General features: G+C 32.8%; 4 protein-coding genes across 4 annotated transcripts; 3 read left to right on the top strand and 1 right to left on the bottom strand.

The window, feature by feature from the left end:
• Positions 1–202: 202 nt before the first annotated feature.
• Positions 203–1,417, top strand: LOC140885363 (glyceraldehyde-3-phosphate dehydrogenase, cytosolic-like). The gene is made up of 5 exons (XM_073292328.1): positions 203–220; positions 318–395; positions 526–667; positions 990–1,079; positions 1,181–1,417. The coding sequence occupies exons 2-5, from the start codon at positions 338–340 to the stop codon at positions 1,224–1,226; spliced, it is 336 nt and encodes a 111-aa protein (XP_073148429.1). The 5' UTR covers positions 203–220; positions 318–337; the 3' UTR covers positions 1,227–1,417.
• A 5,767-nt stretch (positions 1,418–7,184) lies between these two features.
• On the top strand, positions 7,185–7,748 carry LOC140884593 (transcription factor PRE6-like). The gene is made up of 2 exons (XM_073291390.1): positions 7,185–7,313; positions 7,593–7,748. Exons 1-2 carry the CDS (start codon positions 7,185–7,187, stop codon positions 7,746–7,748), a joined length of 285 nt encoding a protein of 94 aa, XP_073147491.1.
• Positions 7,749–8,497: 749 nt separating this feature from the next.
• On the bottom strand, positions 8,498–9,818 carry LOC140878216 (inorganic pyrophosphatase 1-like). The gene is made up of 4 exons (XM_073281823.1): positions 9,783–9,818; positions 9,278–9,398; positions 8,994–9,199; positions 8,498–8,872 (listed from the first exon to the last, which is right to left on the bottom strand). The coding sequence occupies exons 1-4, from the start codon at positions 9,816–9,818 to the stop codon at positions 8,498–8,500; spliced, it is 738 nt and encodes a 245-aa protein (XP_073137924.1).
• Positions 9,819–10,563: 745 nt separating this feature from the next.
• Positions 10,564–11,304, top strand: LOC140885191 (uncharacterized). The gene has a single exon (XM_073292138.1). It carries the CDS (start codon positions 10,615–10,617, stop codon positions 11,200–11,202), a length of 588 nt encoding a protein of 195 aa, XP_073148239.1. The 5' UTR covers positions 10,564–10,614; the 3' UTR covers positions 11,203–11,304.
• The last annotated feature ends 2,946 nt before the right edge of the window (positions 11,305–14,250 follow it).

The raw sequence follows: 14,250 nt of genomic DNA on the forward strand, positions 1-14,250 counted from the left end.
AATTTTATTATATATATCTACTATAATCTAAATAAGCCAGTTTGAATTATGAATTTCCATGTATACCCTTACCTATCAGGTTTAAACTTGATTTCTCCATGTCCTCGGTTGTGATTTCATGCTTTGTACCATGTAATTAATATATGGGCTCAGCGCCTCAGCCGCTCATTTATTTGCTTCGGCCGTTTCTTCCCTTCTCATTTGTGCATTCCATTCCATGGTAATAATGGCTGCTTAGTTAACTCATACACGTTGTGGTACAATCTCCATATCGCCTGATTTTTTTTCCCTCAGACTTTTATTATCTGTTGCCTCAGTTTTCCTCCTTCTGCCTCCCATGACGTGGGGTAGAGGTAGAGTAGACGGTCGGCTGCCATCTCGGGCTTTCCCTCATGGTATGTGTTTTGCTCTTCTTTTTTTTTTCTCCTGTTAATTTGCTTTGTTGCAGCCTCTTTTAATCTCCCGATGTCTGTTCTTCTCATTATTTTTTTGGATGGTTTTCAAGTAATCGTTTTAATTTGGCAGCGGAGTTTGACACTCTTCGCGTGTTGGTGTTTTTGCGCTCTGGCACGGCTTTTCGTGTTCCAGTCGTCGATGTCTCAGTTGTCGATCTCACTGCAAGGATCGAGAAGGCAGCTTCATATGATGAAATCAAAGCAGCGATCAAGTAAAATACCATTTTCTTGTTTCTTTTAGACCACAAAAATCCCTCCTCGAATTCAGACTCATTTTGCCGAATGGGGTCTGACTTGTTTGCTGTTTCATATGGAGGAATTTGAGGGTAAGTTGAAGGGTATCCTAGGATACACAGAAGATGATGTGGTGTCTACCGACTTTATTGGTGACTGCAGATGATCGTCTTCTCCGGCTGTTTTCCACTCTTTTTCGACCTACCGATTTCCTTTGTTTGTTATTTTGATCTATAAATCCACTAGAAATTAACGTTTGAGCCATGGAACTTACTTCCTTTATCCATGGCATCAATTTAGGTCAAGTATCTTCGACGCCAGGGCCGAAATTGCTCTAAACGGCAACTTCATCAAGTTTCTCTCTTGGTACGACAATGAATGGGGTTACAGGTAACTCACATGTACATTAAAGTGGTATTTTCATTGCCAAATTTGGGATCAGTAAGTGCATTCATTGCTGATGTAAATCTTACTTGCATTGCATGTGACAGCAACCGCGTGATCGACCTGATTCGTTACATGGCGACGTCTGCTTGAGCTGTACGTTTGAAGGAGATCAAGTTTCATTTCATTCATCTCGATTCCATTTTTGTTGTTTTAGAATAATTAGCCGAGCCATTGGCTTCCCGAGGATTTTTTAAGTTTTTCTAGCTGAGAATATTATTAGCTCCTAAGTACACGTCAAACAGAGTTCATTGATTCGCACTTCTGTTTGAATTTTTGCACTTTATGTATGAGTGGTTTCGCAAGTTTCTTAATCTTTGCAATGAAATTAGTTAAATGAAAATTTGAGATTGATATAAATTATTATCATCATTAAAATCTCCAATAATAAACAGCGCAATTATTACAAATTGTAGGACCATGCACTTGCCGCTTTATCAAAAGCTATAGCTGGTGGTAATGGTGTCACTCAAATATTTTAAACCGTAAATCAAATCTTTTAAATCGTACAACATCCATGTCATAGTTCAATCGCTCTACCAGCAGGAACAATTATTGCACCTCAACAATCTCACTCCCAATAACTGCACTCTTAACAATCAATAAGAATCAAATTCATGACATTGGCTCTGATACAATTGTAGGACTGATTGCTTGCCCTTTTACCAAAAGTTATAGCCGGTGGTAATGGTACAACTCAAATCTTATAAACCGTACAATATCTCAAGAAACATGGTTCGATCGCTCTACCAGCAGGGACGATTATTGCACCTCAACAGAGTTTTCCATTGTTTTGTTGATTAATCTTGAGTAATTATGACATGTTTCATACCATGAATTCGTCTTATTTTCTATCTCATATATGTATATCTTGAATAATGTGATTTATTATTTATTTTTTAATAAATGAAATACATTAATCGAATTACATTAAATATTGATTTTGTAATTTTTTATCTTATATGTTAGATCATTTATTTTGTAACTATTGATCTATGGAATAAAATTGATATAGCTAATGCATTCTAAATTTTAATTTAAATTATTGTGTCAAATATTTTTTTCTTTATATTTTGATATTTTCTCTCTTTCATGATTTTTTTTCGTACCATGCGGTTTTTATTCTCTATGAGAATCAATATTATCATCATATTTAATAGAAATTGTTGTGATGTCTTTTATTTTATTATTTTGTTAGAAGGTCTCTTTTTTATTGTAAAAAAATTTACTTGCAAGAATAACAATAATTTTATTATTCTCAATTGCATTCCGGTATTTTGTCGTCTTCTATTACTTGTATGTCAACATCATTAACGATCAATGTATTTGTTGAAAATTTCCTATCTCATGTTGTATAAATGTCATTTATAAAATATTAATTTGCTCCGATCCAATGATGAAATATTCAAAATTTTTCTCTTGAAATGATAAACATAAATTGAAATAATAAATAATATTGTGCCTTCTGTAGTAGAAATAAATAGTGAGTAATGTTAATAACTAATTTTTGTAAAGATTTTTTTACAAAAATATACTTTCAAAACATGTATTTTTATGTTACAAAAATTAGTTATTAATTACAAAAATTTACCTTCAAAACATGTATTTTTAAGTTACAAAAATTCATAACTGGTTTATCCATCTCATCTTTTGTAAAAATATTCATTCGTTAATTGCAAGATCATCCCATAAATATATTGTTATAGTTTTTAGTCTTTATAATGGGAAAAATAGTTAAGTTTTTAAATTTTAATGTTTATATATATGGTATGCGTGTATTGGTGTGTTCGAACAATGTAACTGTTGCAGTTTCAGTGTCATCATTTATGATCATCACTTTTCTACATTTACATTAACATTTTAAGATAAAACATTTCAATAGCTCATGTGAGCGTATAAATATAATGTTTCTCATATCTATAATTATCGTATCATTTTCTTTTGTCATATTCTTATTGTAATGATTTTTTTATCATGTTTTATTAAATCTATTTATAAATATAAATTACAAGAAAGCATTGGTTGACAAAAATGATTAAAAATTAAAATATTAGAAACACTAAAAAATCATATCAAAATGATATTTTATTGTGTTTTATTTAACTAATTTATAAATAAAAATCATAACAAAATGTTTGTTGCAAAAAATTTTAATAAGTTAAAATAGCCATGAGATTCTCATGCGGCAATCATGCCTAACTGCAACAGAGTTTCTTGAGTTATTCAGTATATATTTGAGTGTTTCTAGCCATGACCCATTATTATCGAGGGCTAGCAAGGAGCAGTGTGCTATTGAGGTTGTAACAAAACTATGCTCAGTTGCGGGGCTCTCGACTTCTACGGACTAACGATTGATGAAAGTACAGTCCTGAATACTTAATAGTTATTGGGAGTATCTATTGGAATAATAGAGACTGTTAGATAAAAAAAAATAGTGATATGATGTTCACTTATCTTTAGGCTGTGACTTTATAGACTTTATAATTTGTGTTGCTAACAAGTTTTTTTTAGAGATATGTAAGTAATGACTGATATATCCAGCTGAGGATGCATCGATCTTAATTTATATATTGTAGTATTATCTGTCATATGATGCATTAGTATCCTGTAATGTATGTATATATGAACATGTGCTAATCACGTTGAGCCTGATATCCCTTGAGATAGTCAATTGAGTAGGGTTGTTGATCAGCTCTTGTTTCTTGTAACCGTGTGACACCCACTAGATCCATAGAAAAATGTGTGCGGTTATCCAGGACAATGTATGTCCAAGATTACGGTCAGTATTTGTGGCATCCAATGGATTTTTGGAACATCGAGCTCATATTGGGGTGCCTACACTCTTAGCATGAGTTTCAAATTTTTTTCAATCCAGGTTTACCAAAGTAGTCTTGTTTTATGCATTGCATATAAACTTGTGTACTCATACATTGAGTACTTGGCAATTTCACTAATGTCCTCGCTTCTATCATGAACACCACATTCGATGATGCAACTTGCAAGTTGTTCACAAGGTAAATCAATGTTAAGTCAATTACCAGGATCTAGAAGCAGATGACACCATTGGTTTTAATTTAAGGATATTTCTATTTTTTTTGTAATTCGATTGGGTTGTATAATTAACTCACAAGTTTCTGTTATATTCAGATATTTATATGTTAATATTTTAAGGAAAAATTGCTTTTTTGGTCCTGTACGTTTGTCACTTTGCGATTTCGGTCCTCTATATTTTCAGATTTCAATTTTAGTTCGCTATCTTTATTTTTGGCAATTTTAGTCCTTTTTCCGATGTGGCACTGATGTGACACCAATGTAGTGCTGATGTGAAGCTGACGTGTATAGTGCCACATAAGCATTTTCGAATAAAAGGACTGAAATTGTCAAAAATCAAAATATGTAGGACTAAAACTGAAATATGAAAACATAGAGGACCAAAATCGCAAAGTGACAAACATATATGACCGAAATTGCAGTTTTCCATATTTTAATTAAGTTAATTACATGTTTATTGAGTGATTAGTAGTGGATCCCAGACGTGACGAACATACGTCGGAGTAATTAGAATTCGAAAAAAATTAAACGAACAACTCATGTAAGACGATCTCACAAGTCAATTTTATGAGATATATTTCTTATTTAGGTCACACAAGAAAAATTATTAAATTTTTTTGTCAAAAGTATTATTTTTATTTGTAAATATGAACAGGGTTGACTCATCTTAAGGATAAAAATCGATGAGATTGTCTCACATAATATCTACTCAAAAATTAATTAACTCAACAGAAGATAATGAAAATAGTATTAAATTTCAAAATGTCATGTTAATTACTCATATGTGAGTAATTTGAAAAACAAATTTTTTTTAAAAAAAATTAAAATATTTGAATACTCATTTTTTTCTCATATATGATTTTATCGTATCATTTTATTTTGTCATCCATGTTTAGTGAAAAATCGAAACGTGGCGCTTGAGTTGTACAATTTAAAATATTTGAGTTGCACCGTTACCATCGGCTATATATAACTTCTGGTGAAACGGCATACACTCGGTCTTACATTATTTTTATTGTTTATCTTTATGATTAGTATTTGGATGAAAAAATTTATCTTCTCCGATCGATTTGAAGAGAATTGTCATTATATCAAATTCACCAAAAAAAAAAAAAAAAAAAACAGGTTGCAAGTGTCACAAATGGACATGTGAATATATATGAGTTATTGTCGTGCACGATTTTTTTTCATGTATTGTGTTTTGCTCTATTTAGATTGATAAATACTTCTAAACATAGTTCTATTTAAACGAATTTAAACATATCTAAGGCAGTGTTTGCAATCTCTAAAAATAAGTGATTATGAAATTTTTCTTCACAAATTTTTGAAGACAAAATTCATAATCACTTATATTTAGAGGTTGCAAACACTACCTAAATTTCATAATCATTTTTTCAATTGTTAGTCACCCACGTGCACTTTTCTAATATATATATATATATATATATATATATATATGAGTTTATTTATGATTACTTTTTTCTATTACGACAGTTAATGTGTTTTTTTAATTATGTTTTTTTAAAAAATACTTATTTATGTGACTTTTCAATTAATTAATTTGTTTATTTAAAAAATTATATCATGCACTCTTTCAAATAAAAAATTAAAATTATGTACATCTACTATTTATTATTTGCTCTTTTTGTTATTTGATTTAATTTTTATATTATATATATCTAAATTAAACCAATTTAGCAGAGTCTCATTTGCATGCATGGCTAATTAGGCCAAAGGACATAATGAGCTGCTATGTCAACCTCCTTTGCGACATTGATTTTGATCGCCCTTGAGACATCACGTGACGGGCGGCTGGCTCCATTTGATATTTTATTTATTTTTTTAAAAAATAATTAAAAAAGTATATGTTTTTATTTATGTATTATAAGGCATGTACTCGTTCGTAGTTAATTCTAAAATTTTAAAACGAGGAATTATTAATTATTAAATGCTACTTTTTTCTAGTACGAATTATTAATTAAAATTCATGGACACATTTTTTAAGAGAATATAAGGACATATGGATACACATGATTTTATATGTTTTGGATACAACCAAGAGTTTTGTTACCGACAGTACTATCAGATTACAATTACATTTCCAATAAAGTACCACTTATACACGTGATTATTATTTAAATACGTTGTATTTGATCAATGTAGATGGGAAAATAAATATATAGTTTTCATGTGAAAACCCCAAAAAAAAAAAAAAAAACACTCTTAAATCAGGCGTAAATCTCTTGCAAATAACGGAAATGAGTCTTTAAAAAAACATATTTTTAAAACTTTCTAAATGTGTGATCGTTACACGCATGCAATATTTTTATATATTTATTTTCCAGTTTGACCACTCACAACTATGTGGTTGATATAGATATACTTGTCTAATTAAAACTTTCTAACTTTAGGGTTTTATTAATCATTCAGGAATGTATCAATCAGAGATATATAGTTAGTTATGTCAAAATTACATATTTTAGGCAAGAGACAAAAGTGTGCCAAAAATGCTTATTATTGATATGCATGCATGAGTAATCTTAATCTAGCAGCTAGCTAGGCACTAAGTAAATGGTCATGAACAATATCACAATTTTGACCATGAAATTATTAATTGTAACTCAAACTGCAGAATATTCTTTTTTTAAAAAAAAAAAAATTGGTTGAAAATTTTAAATATTACGAAGAAATATTAGTTATCTATATATCCCTAGCCTATGTATATGTCTCTCTCTCACGCACATACTGAAGTCTATTTAAAAAAAGGAAAGGCGTAGGCCATTTCTGTATCCCATTCCCATGCACTTGTCTTCATCACCTTAATTCATATTTCCTTGTCTGCAGCTAATAATATATATTCATGGCTCCCTATCCATAACTAGCTACTTCTCTCCACCATTGTTATCTTTTGAGCTAACAAATATATATCTCTTCTATTCTATTCTATTTTATTTTATTCTATTCTATTCTCTCCGCGCGATATATCCAAAACGATCGACAATGTCTAGCAGAAGATCTCGTTCGAGGCAATCAGGAGTTTCCAGGATAAGTGAGGATCAGATCTCTGATCTTGTGTCCAAATTGCAACAACTTGTACCTCAGACCACCCTTAACAGACGATCCGACAAGGTTTACTAAATTATATATATACACATGCATGATTCTATCAATTACTACAATATATATGTACGTATGCTCTAGTCTTGAAACACCCATATATTTCTAATTAAATTCTGCAATCCTCATTTAATTAATTTATAATATATGCTCGCATTGTGTTGTGGGACTATCATGTTCCCTATTAATATGCATTTTGTGCACGTATAATTTTTATCATCCAAAATACATAGATATATAATTTTCAATCTTAATTATATATGTTAATTGTGAATAACTTAACTTGGGCAGGTCTCGGCTACAAAAATGTTGCATGAGACTTGTAACTACATCCGTAAGTTGCATCGAGAGGTAGATAATCTGAGCGATCGATTATCTGAGCTTTTGGAGTTGACGGATCAGATGGACAGTGCTCAAGCAGCCTTAGTCAGGAGCTTGCTAATGTAATAAATAATAATTATTATGATATATTAGATTTTGATATATCGCTTAGAATTAATTACTGCTTGTAATGTTTCAATATTCTTGTCTAGGGTTCGGACGTACGTGTTAATTAATTAGGACCTATTTTATTTTTAGCAATTAGGCTCTGTACGTGCCTATTGCAAATGCATCCATGTATGGGCTGGGCTGGCTCTGATATATTAATGTTTTGACTTTTAATTGTATCAATATGCAATATTTGTGACTCTCATCTCATTTCTAATAGCTAGGGAAAAAAATATATAGTTGGTGCCATAAAAAATACGCACGGCTATAGGCTATATATGATGTGGCTTCTTAAAGAAGGTAATTCAAACTAGCAATCTCACTTGTATCAATATGCATATTTGTGACTCTCATTTCTAATTGCTAGTTTGTTTAAAAGATACTAGCAATCTCACTTAAATACATATGAAAGTGGTTTCTTGAATTAAAGTAAAATCTGATCAAAATACTTGCTAACTTATGCCATAGTACGTACTGTCAGGCGCCATGTAATTTAGAAATTTTGTCTAAATATTTCACACCGAATCCAACCACAAAGTAATTAAGCTACTAATTAATCTGATGCTTTCAATTACAAACATATCTTTAACCATTCTACATGTCAAACGAGTACTACATAAGCGTTTTCTTGTCCCAAACACACACGAAAAAGGTGAAACCAGCTGCTGTTTTTAATCAACAACCAAATTATTCAGTCATATATATATCTATTGATGGACTCGAAGGACATGCAGGGGCCTGCTCTCATGATGTACTGCTGCCATTGGAATGCTACTGAACTTACAATCCCCCATCAAAGCCGATTGAACCGCGCTTTCTTGAATCCTGACTTTTTCTATAAGTTGTAGTAGAATGCTTTCCAGCTCTGCTCCATCCATCCATTCATGGATTTCTGCTCTGATGCGTCCCAGATTTTCGCGTATCAAATTCCACGCTGGGAATTTCTTTCTTGGCATCATGAAGTCTCCTTCCTCCAGCTGCAAACTCGGGCAGAAATCGCCTAAACCGTCGCCAAGATATATCATCCTCTTCTTCCCTTCTTTGGCTACAGAGCATAATTTGATCCTTTCCACAATCATACCCTTTCATTAATTAAACAAACGCAAGTACTTATCAGATTCAGGACTACACGTTCAAATAATAATTAATAATAAAATAAAAACTTATAACACTCAAGATATATTGTACGTATAATATACATACCTTGCACATGTTTGGAGGGCAAGGATTGATGCATCCATGAGGAGACGACTTGAAATCAACGTAAGGAGAAATCCTCAACCTTCCTTCATCGTCGCAGTAGCTCGGGTTCGTGTTGATCTCGGAGAAGCAATCTTTTATTCCGAGGTGACCAAGAATCGTCTCAATGAAGAGGGTGTTGGCATCACTCACTATGATCAGATCACACCTAAAAATTTATGAAAACATAAATCAAAACTCCAAAATCTTGACGACCCAATTCGATATGTAGATGCATTATACGTAGCCTAAAGCATGGGCGATTTTGATTGCCGGCACTATGCGAGGATGTATCGGAACCCTCCTCAGCACTAGTTTGATCTCTTCAATAGTTTTTCCACGCTGATGGAGTTCTAACATCATCCTATCCTGCAGTATCGTTTTAGAACAAATTAAACAAACAAATCTATTGATATTACGTACCCAGAAAGTTGTAACTTAAAGATCAATGATTTTATGTTCTTAAAACGTGGAATTTTGATGCACAATGGGGTATATATATGGTAGGGGTTGGGAGGAAATCAAAGTGGGTCTTGTTTCATCCAATAATCACATCCAATGAATATTACTCAGAGATTTGAGTTCAAAATTATATTTGTGGTCGAAAATATCAGCCATCGGATTAGGTTGATTCGACGGTTAGATGTAATTTAAGGTTGATTTTTAAATTTTATTTTTTTAAAAAAATTTATCCGCAAGAAAATATTTCATTGAGAATTGTATTTTTTTTTTTTTGATAAACAACACACAAACGGTACAAGAAAACCACACATCTACTTTAAAAGCCATGGTAATCTTTGAAGAGATGCTAAGGTTTATATACCTTTGAATTGTGTGTGTGTTGTTTATCGAAAAAATATGATATGGTACGTAGTTTCTTAAACGTAAGTTTGCTACATTTAATTCAAATCCAAAACGAAAGGTTAATTAGTAATTAATTAGTAAATAAATTATATATTTTTTAAGGAGCCGGATGCAGTTAGATGAGATGAGTAATTAATTTGTTTAAGTAATTATATTATTGTAAGCAATAAATATATTTCTTAATTAATTACTGGCGCATTATCGAAATTGATTAGTATACATTAATTATAAAAATAGAAATCCGAGTAATTAATTAGATATATATATTTGACGATTAGCAAGACATGTGAGATATGCAATTTAGTTTTTCAATACAAATTTTAAAGATGAAACAATCATATGCATATATATTTGTGCGTATGTGCGTTTGTTTTGTCTAATTCGCATTGATATAAGGTCAAACAGTACTACAATTGCTTTGAGAATTATATATTAAAATTTTTAGATCGTCTTATTTCTAACAGGGGTAAATAATCCGATTCAAAAACAAACAAACAAACTACGGACATATATAATTTTGAAATACAAATTAAAAAAATATAATTCACATTCATGTATTTTTTCTTTAGGAAAAAAAAAAAAGGGAAAAATATGTGATCGGAGTCGTCCTGAAAAAATTGAACCCGATCATTGGTTGACGATCTGCCACGTCGACAAATATCTGTGAGGCAGTGATAAAATTAAGTCTCAGCCAGCTAGCTCTATCGATCCAATATATGCCATGGCCACCGCCTCAGTGACTCATATGACCTCCGCCGCGGCCGCTTCCCGCCGCTGGCCCTCATGCTTGAAAACCACCTTCCCCAACCAGATTTCCCTATCCCCTCCTCGCCCAACCACGAGGCTCCACGTGTCCTCCAAGCCCATCAGCACCGCCGCCAAGAAAGACGAAGAAAGCATATTTTTCGACGGCGGAGCTCACTATGGGGACCTCTTAGCAAATGTTCTGTTTGGGTTCACTCTTGTTTGGCTGCCGCTATCTTTGGCGGCGGTATTTAGGGCGTTTTTTCTGAGATACAGGTTCAGTAACCTGAGGGTTACGGTGATATCTGGGCTGACGGGGCAGGACAGAAGTGACTTTTCGTACGATGTGATAAAAGATGTTCAGGTGGTACCAAGGTTTATCGGTGAGTGGGGTGACATTATCATCACCTTGAAAGATGGAACCAAGGTGGATTTGAGGAGTGTCCCTAAATTCAGGGAAATTGCTAAATATTGTTTGACTATGGCTGCAGATAATAATTATAAGCCAGCTGATCTGGGTTTCAAGGATACTACATCTGCTGCTGCACCACCTAAAGGATTTTGAGAACTTGTAAATTTTGCTGTATTTTTTTTTTGTTGATAATTGTATGTTGCTGTATTTCATTTGGAGATCATTTTATTCTGAAAAGAAAATCTTTTTTTTTTTTTTGTGGGGATCGAGTTTGTAAATTCAAGAATTTTGATGCCAATCTAATTAAAACCACCCGTTTCATTCATGATTTGGGTGTGGTGCTAGCTGATCATATATATATGTGTGATAAGATAATACCCTTTTTTGAATACATGATCTATATATGTGCCATTCTGCTACGATTTTGATTAATAATGCTAGCTAGCTAGCTAGCTGCTAATTGGGGGTCATCGAGTTTTTAATTTGTTGTTCGATCTCTATTAATTTAAATATGAATTGATAATGGATTTTGTGTAATTAGTTTTCTTTACCCAACCCTTTTCTTGACCTGGCCCGCGGCCTCTGTAAAAAAGATTACGATTTTAATGCATGTGAGTGAGTTGAGCCCTTGGAGATCATGTTAGTGGGCTTTCAAAACTATATATAGTTGAGGCCTCCAAATTTAATTTCATTTTATGGGTTCAAATTTTAATTTCTAGCTACATATATATTTTTTTATATCAAAGTGTGACCTCATCAACGTTGTTCGAAAAATGTTCATAGCAAATATATGAACGGTAACTATTCAACCCGTTTTATAGTAATATTTGAAAGAACTTTAAAATTTAATGAGAAGAAAGTGATCGATCTATTCATTCTAGTCTTTATAGATTGTTGATCTATTCATTCGTTATGACACATATTTGTATCCTATTAAAATCGAACTTAATTTTCTTATATGTATTTGAAAACTAAAGCACTTGTGAATGAATTAAAGGAAATCTGAAATCATATAAATTAATTTGAACATGCAATATTTCTCCTTTAATTTAATTTCTAGGTGATCTTATTTCAAAAATAATAATAATTTCTAGGTGATCTTTAAGTGCGTGAGTGGCGACATTTTGGAAAATATATATAACAGAATAACCTCGCTCAAACGTCATTTTAAAAAATATCATTTTAAGTGTATTTAATATTTTAATTGTATTCAAATGCACATGAGAAAGTCAATTAAAAAATATATATTTGACCAAGGTCATATTGTACCCGACGTTTTTACATTTGATGAATTACTAATACATATTTTGTCGAAATAATGTTGATGATTAATAATAGCGTGACTTGCATACTCCTAGCTAGCTCGTCTTGCCTAGATCTCATTCCAAACATATTAAAAAAGAGTCTGTTACCCCGAAAAAATATTTCAACCCGAGCCCGTTTATAATTGGACTACCCGATATGGCCCAACATGTCAAGGTCCAACCCAGTTTAGACTATGTTGGACTTTGACCAGTGCTGGTCATTATGGGCCAATCTAGGCTGTTTCTAATGGGCCGCAAGTATTCTTTTCGAGTTCAAGTAGGACTCTGATATATATGAGATAAGCTTGAATCTTTTCAAATATTCACAAGATAGAGATAAACTTACAAAGGGACCAATGGATGAAGAGTCCTAGTTCAGAACATTTTATAATTCGACTAGGTAACTTAATATTTTTCCCCTATAAATACAGGTATTGTTATGGTTGTGATTATTCATTATTCATTATTCACTACTCATTATTCATCACACATTCACTCTCACTTTTACATTCACGCACTCATATCTCTCAGTTTTCGCATTAATCATACCCTCTCCCTTCAAGACACTGACTTAGGCATCGGAGGGATCACGCCGAAAACACATTCGGCGCCCCTTGACCTAGCTGTTGCTTGCGCAGATTTCATTGATACCCGACCCGACCTGTTTCATAGAAGATTTGGAGGATCCATTCTACCAAACCAAACTCGAGGTAAAATTTCGACATCATCAATTGGCACCGTCTGTGAGAACGACATCTATTCCCATGATTATATTCTCTACGGTTGAAAGAAATCCCCACGGTTGAAAGAATAAAAAAAAAACTCAATCCTCTTGGTCGAGCACCATCTTTACCCCATACTTTGGGTTCTTGGTTGCATGGTTGTAAACATGCAATTAGCCAAATATCTGAGCCACAATCGCCGTACCAGTCACCTTGTCGAAACCTGAAACCAAATTTCAAATTACAAAATATTAAGCTCAGCTTTATGAGATTACGTGAAGAAAAAACATTAAAGATTGAGATGGATTTTGGGATTTCAAATATTCGAAATCCCCAAACCAAATTCCAAATATTCAAACCCAGCAAGAGGGTCCATCTTTAATGGGTCTTGCCCGCTTGAAGCGGCGTCACTCTCGGGTCCAGGGGCATCCTCATCACTTGGAATTTACGATGGTGATTGAAGAAAAAACGAACTAAGAATCAGCTTCACAACACAAATAAGTCTATGCTTTATTTTAGTTTATCATAATATTATTTAATATTATCTATGATTAACCTTAATCACTCAAGCTTATTTGATTTTACATCCACGCATTAAGGGTTCTTGGGAATTTTTATCTTGTTTGCGTGTTTTGATCGGGCTCAATTGTTCGTATGTGTTAGACTCTTTTGTCTCGTTTTCTAATGCACTTTAAATGTTCGATGAATTGATTGAGCAGTGGACTCTTTGCCTTTGGTAATTCCTCGCCTTTCGCAGTAGGCTTGTTCATCTTCCTTCTTGGCTTGATCCCATTCCCATTGAAGGTTTATAGACCATGTCAGTCATTGGTTCGGTCAAGAGCCTGAATATTAATCTGCGCGTCATTACGTGAATCCATCGAATCGGCGCGTGTCATTATCCCGAGAAATATGGGGATATAATATTAATCTGTGGCTTAATCTTGTAACTCGATTTCTTTGAACATGAATAATTGAAAAAGGCTTGATCCAAGCATATCGTATAATTTTTGCAAGGAATATTTGTCTTTTTATATTGAATCTCATGTCTTTTAGATCACATGCATGTCATGAGGAGTTTTAAAATTTATGTGATCAAAGCTACATAAGCTCGGCTCCCACATTATTTTATCAAATATTTATCATGTTTTCCCCACTCTATTTAACAGAGGAGCTTT

Source organism: Henckelia pumila, chromosome 2 (assembly GCF_033568475.1).
Source record: "Henckelia pumila isolate YLH828 chromosome 2, ASM3356847v2, whole genome shotgun sequence".
Taxonomy (NCBI): domain Eukaryota; kingdom Viridiplantae; phylum Streptophyta; class Magnoliopsida; order Lamiales; family Gesneriaceae; genus Henckelia; species Henckelia pumila.

Excerpts from the sequence above, each read along its gene's own strand:
- LOC140885363 (XM_073292328.1), top strand. The coding sequence starts at position 338 with ATGACGTGGGGTAGAGGTAGAGTAGACGGTCGGCTGCCATCTCGGGCT. Across the intron at positions 668-989 it reads GAAATCAAAGCAGCGATCAA|GTCAAGTATCTTCGACGCCA; the intron begins GTAAAATACCAT and ends GCATCAATTTAG. Across the intron at positions 1,080-1,180 it reads GACAATGAATGGGGTTACAG|CAACCGCGTGATCGACCTGA; the intron begins GTAACTCACATG and ends TGCATGTGACAG.
- LOC140884593 (XM_073291390.1), top strand. The coding sequence starts at position 7,185 with ATGTCTAGCAGAAGATCTCGTTCGAGGCAATCAGGAGTTTCCAGGATA. Across the intron at positions 7,314-7,592 it reads TTAACAGACGATCCGACAAG|GTCTCGGCTACAAAAATGTT; the intron begins GTTTACTAAATT and ends TAACTTGGGCAG.
- LOC140878216 (XM_073281823.1), bottom strand. The coding sequence starts at position 9,818 with ATGGCTTTTAAAGTAGATGTGTGGTTTTCTTGTACC. Across the intron at positions 9,399-9,782 it reads ATGTGTGGTTTTCTTGTACC|GATAGGATGATGTTAGAACT; the intron begins GTTTGTGTGTTG and ends ACGATACTGCAG. Across the intron at positions 9,200-9,277 it reads CAAAATCGCCCATGCTTTAG|GGTGTGATCTGATCATAGTG; the intron begins GCTACGTATAAT and ends CATAAATTTTTA.
- LOC140885191 (XM_073292138.1), top strand. The coding sequence starts at position 10,615 with ATGGCCACCGCCTCAGTGACTCATATGACCTCCGCCGCGGCCGCTTCC.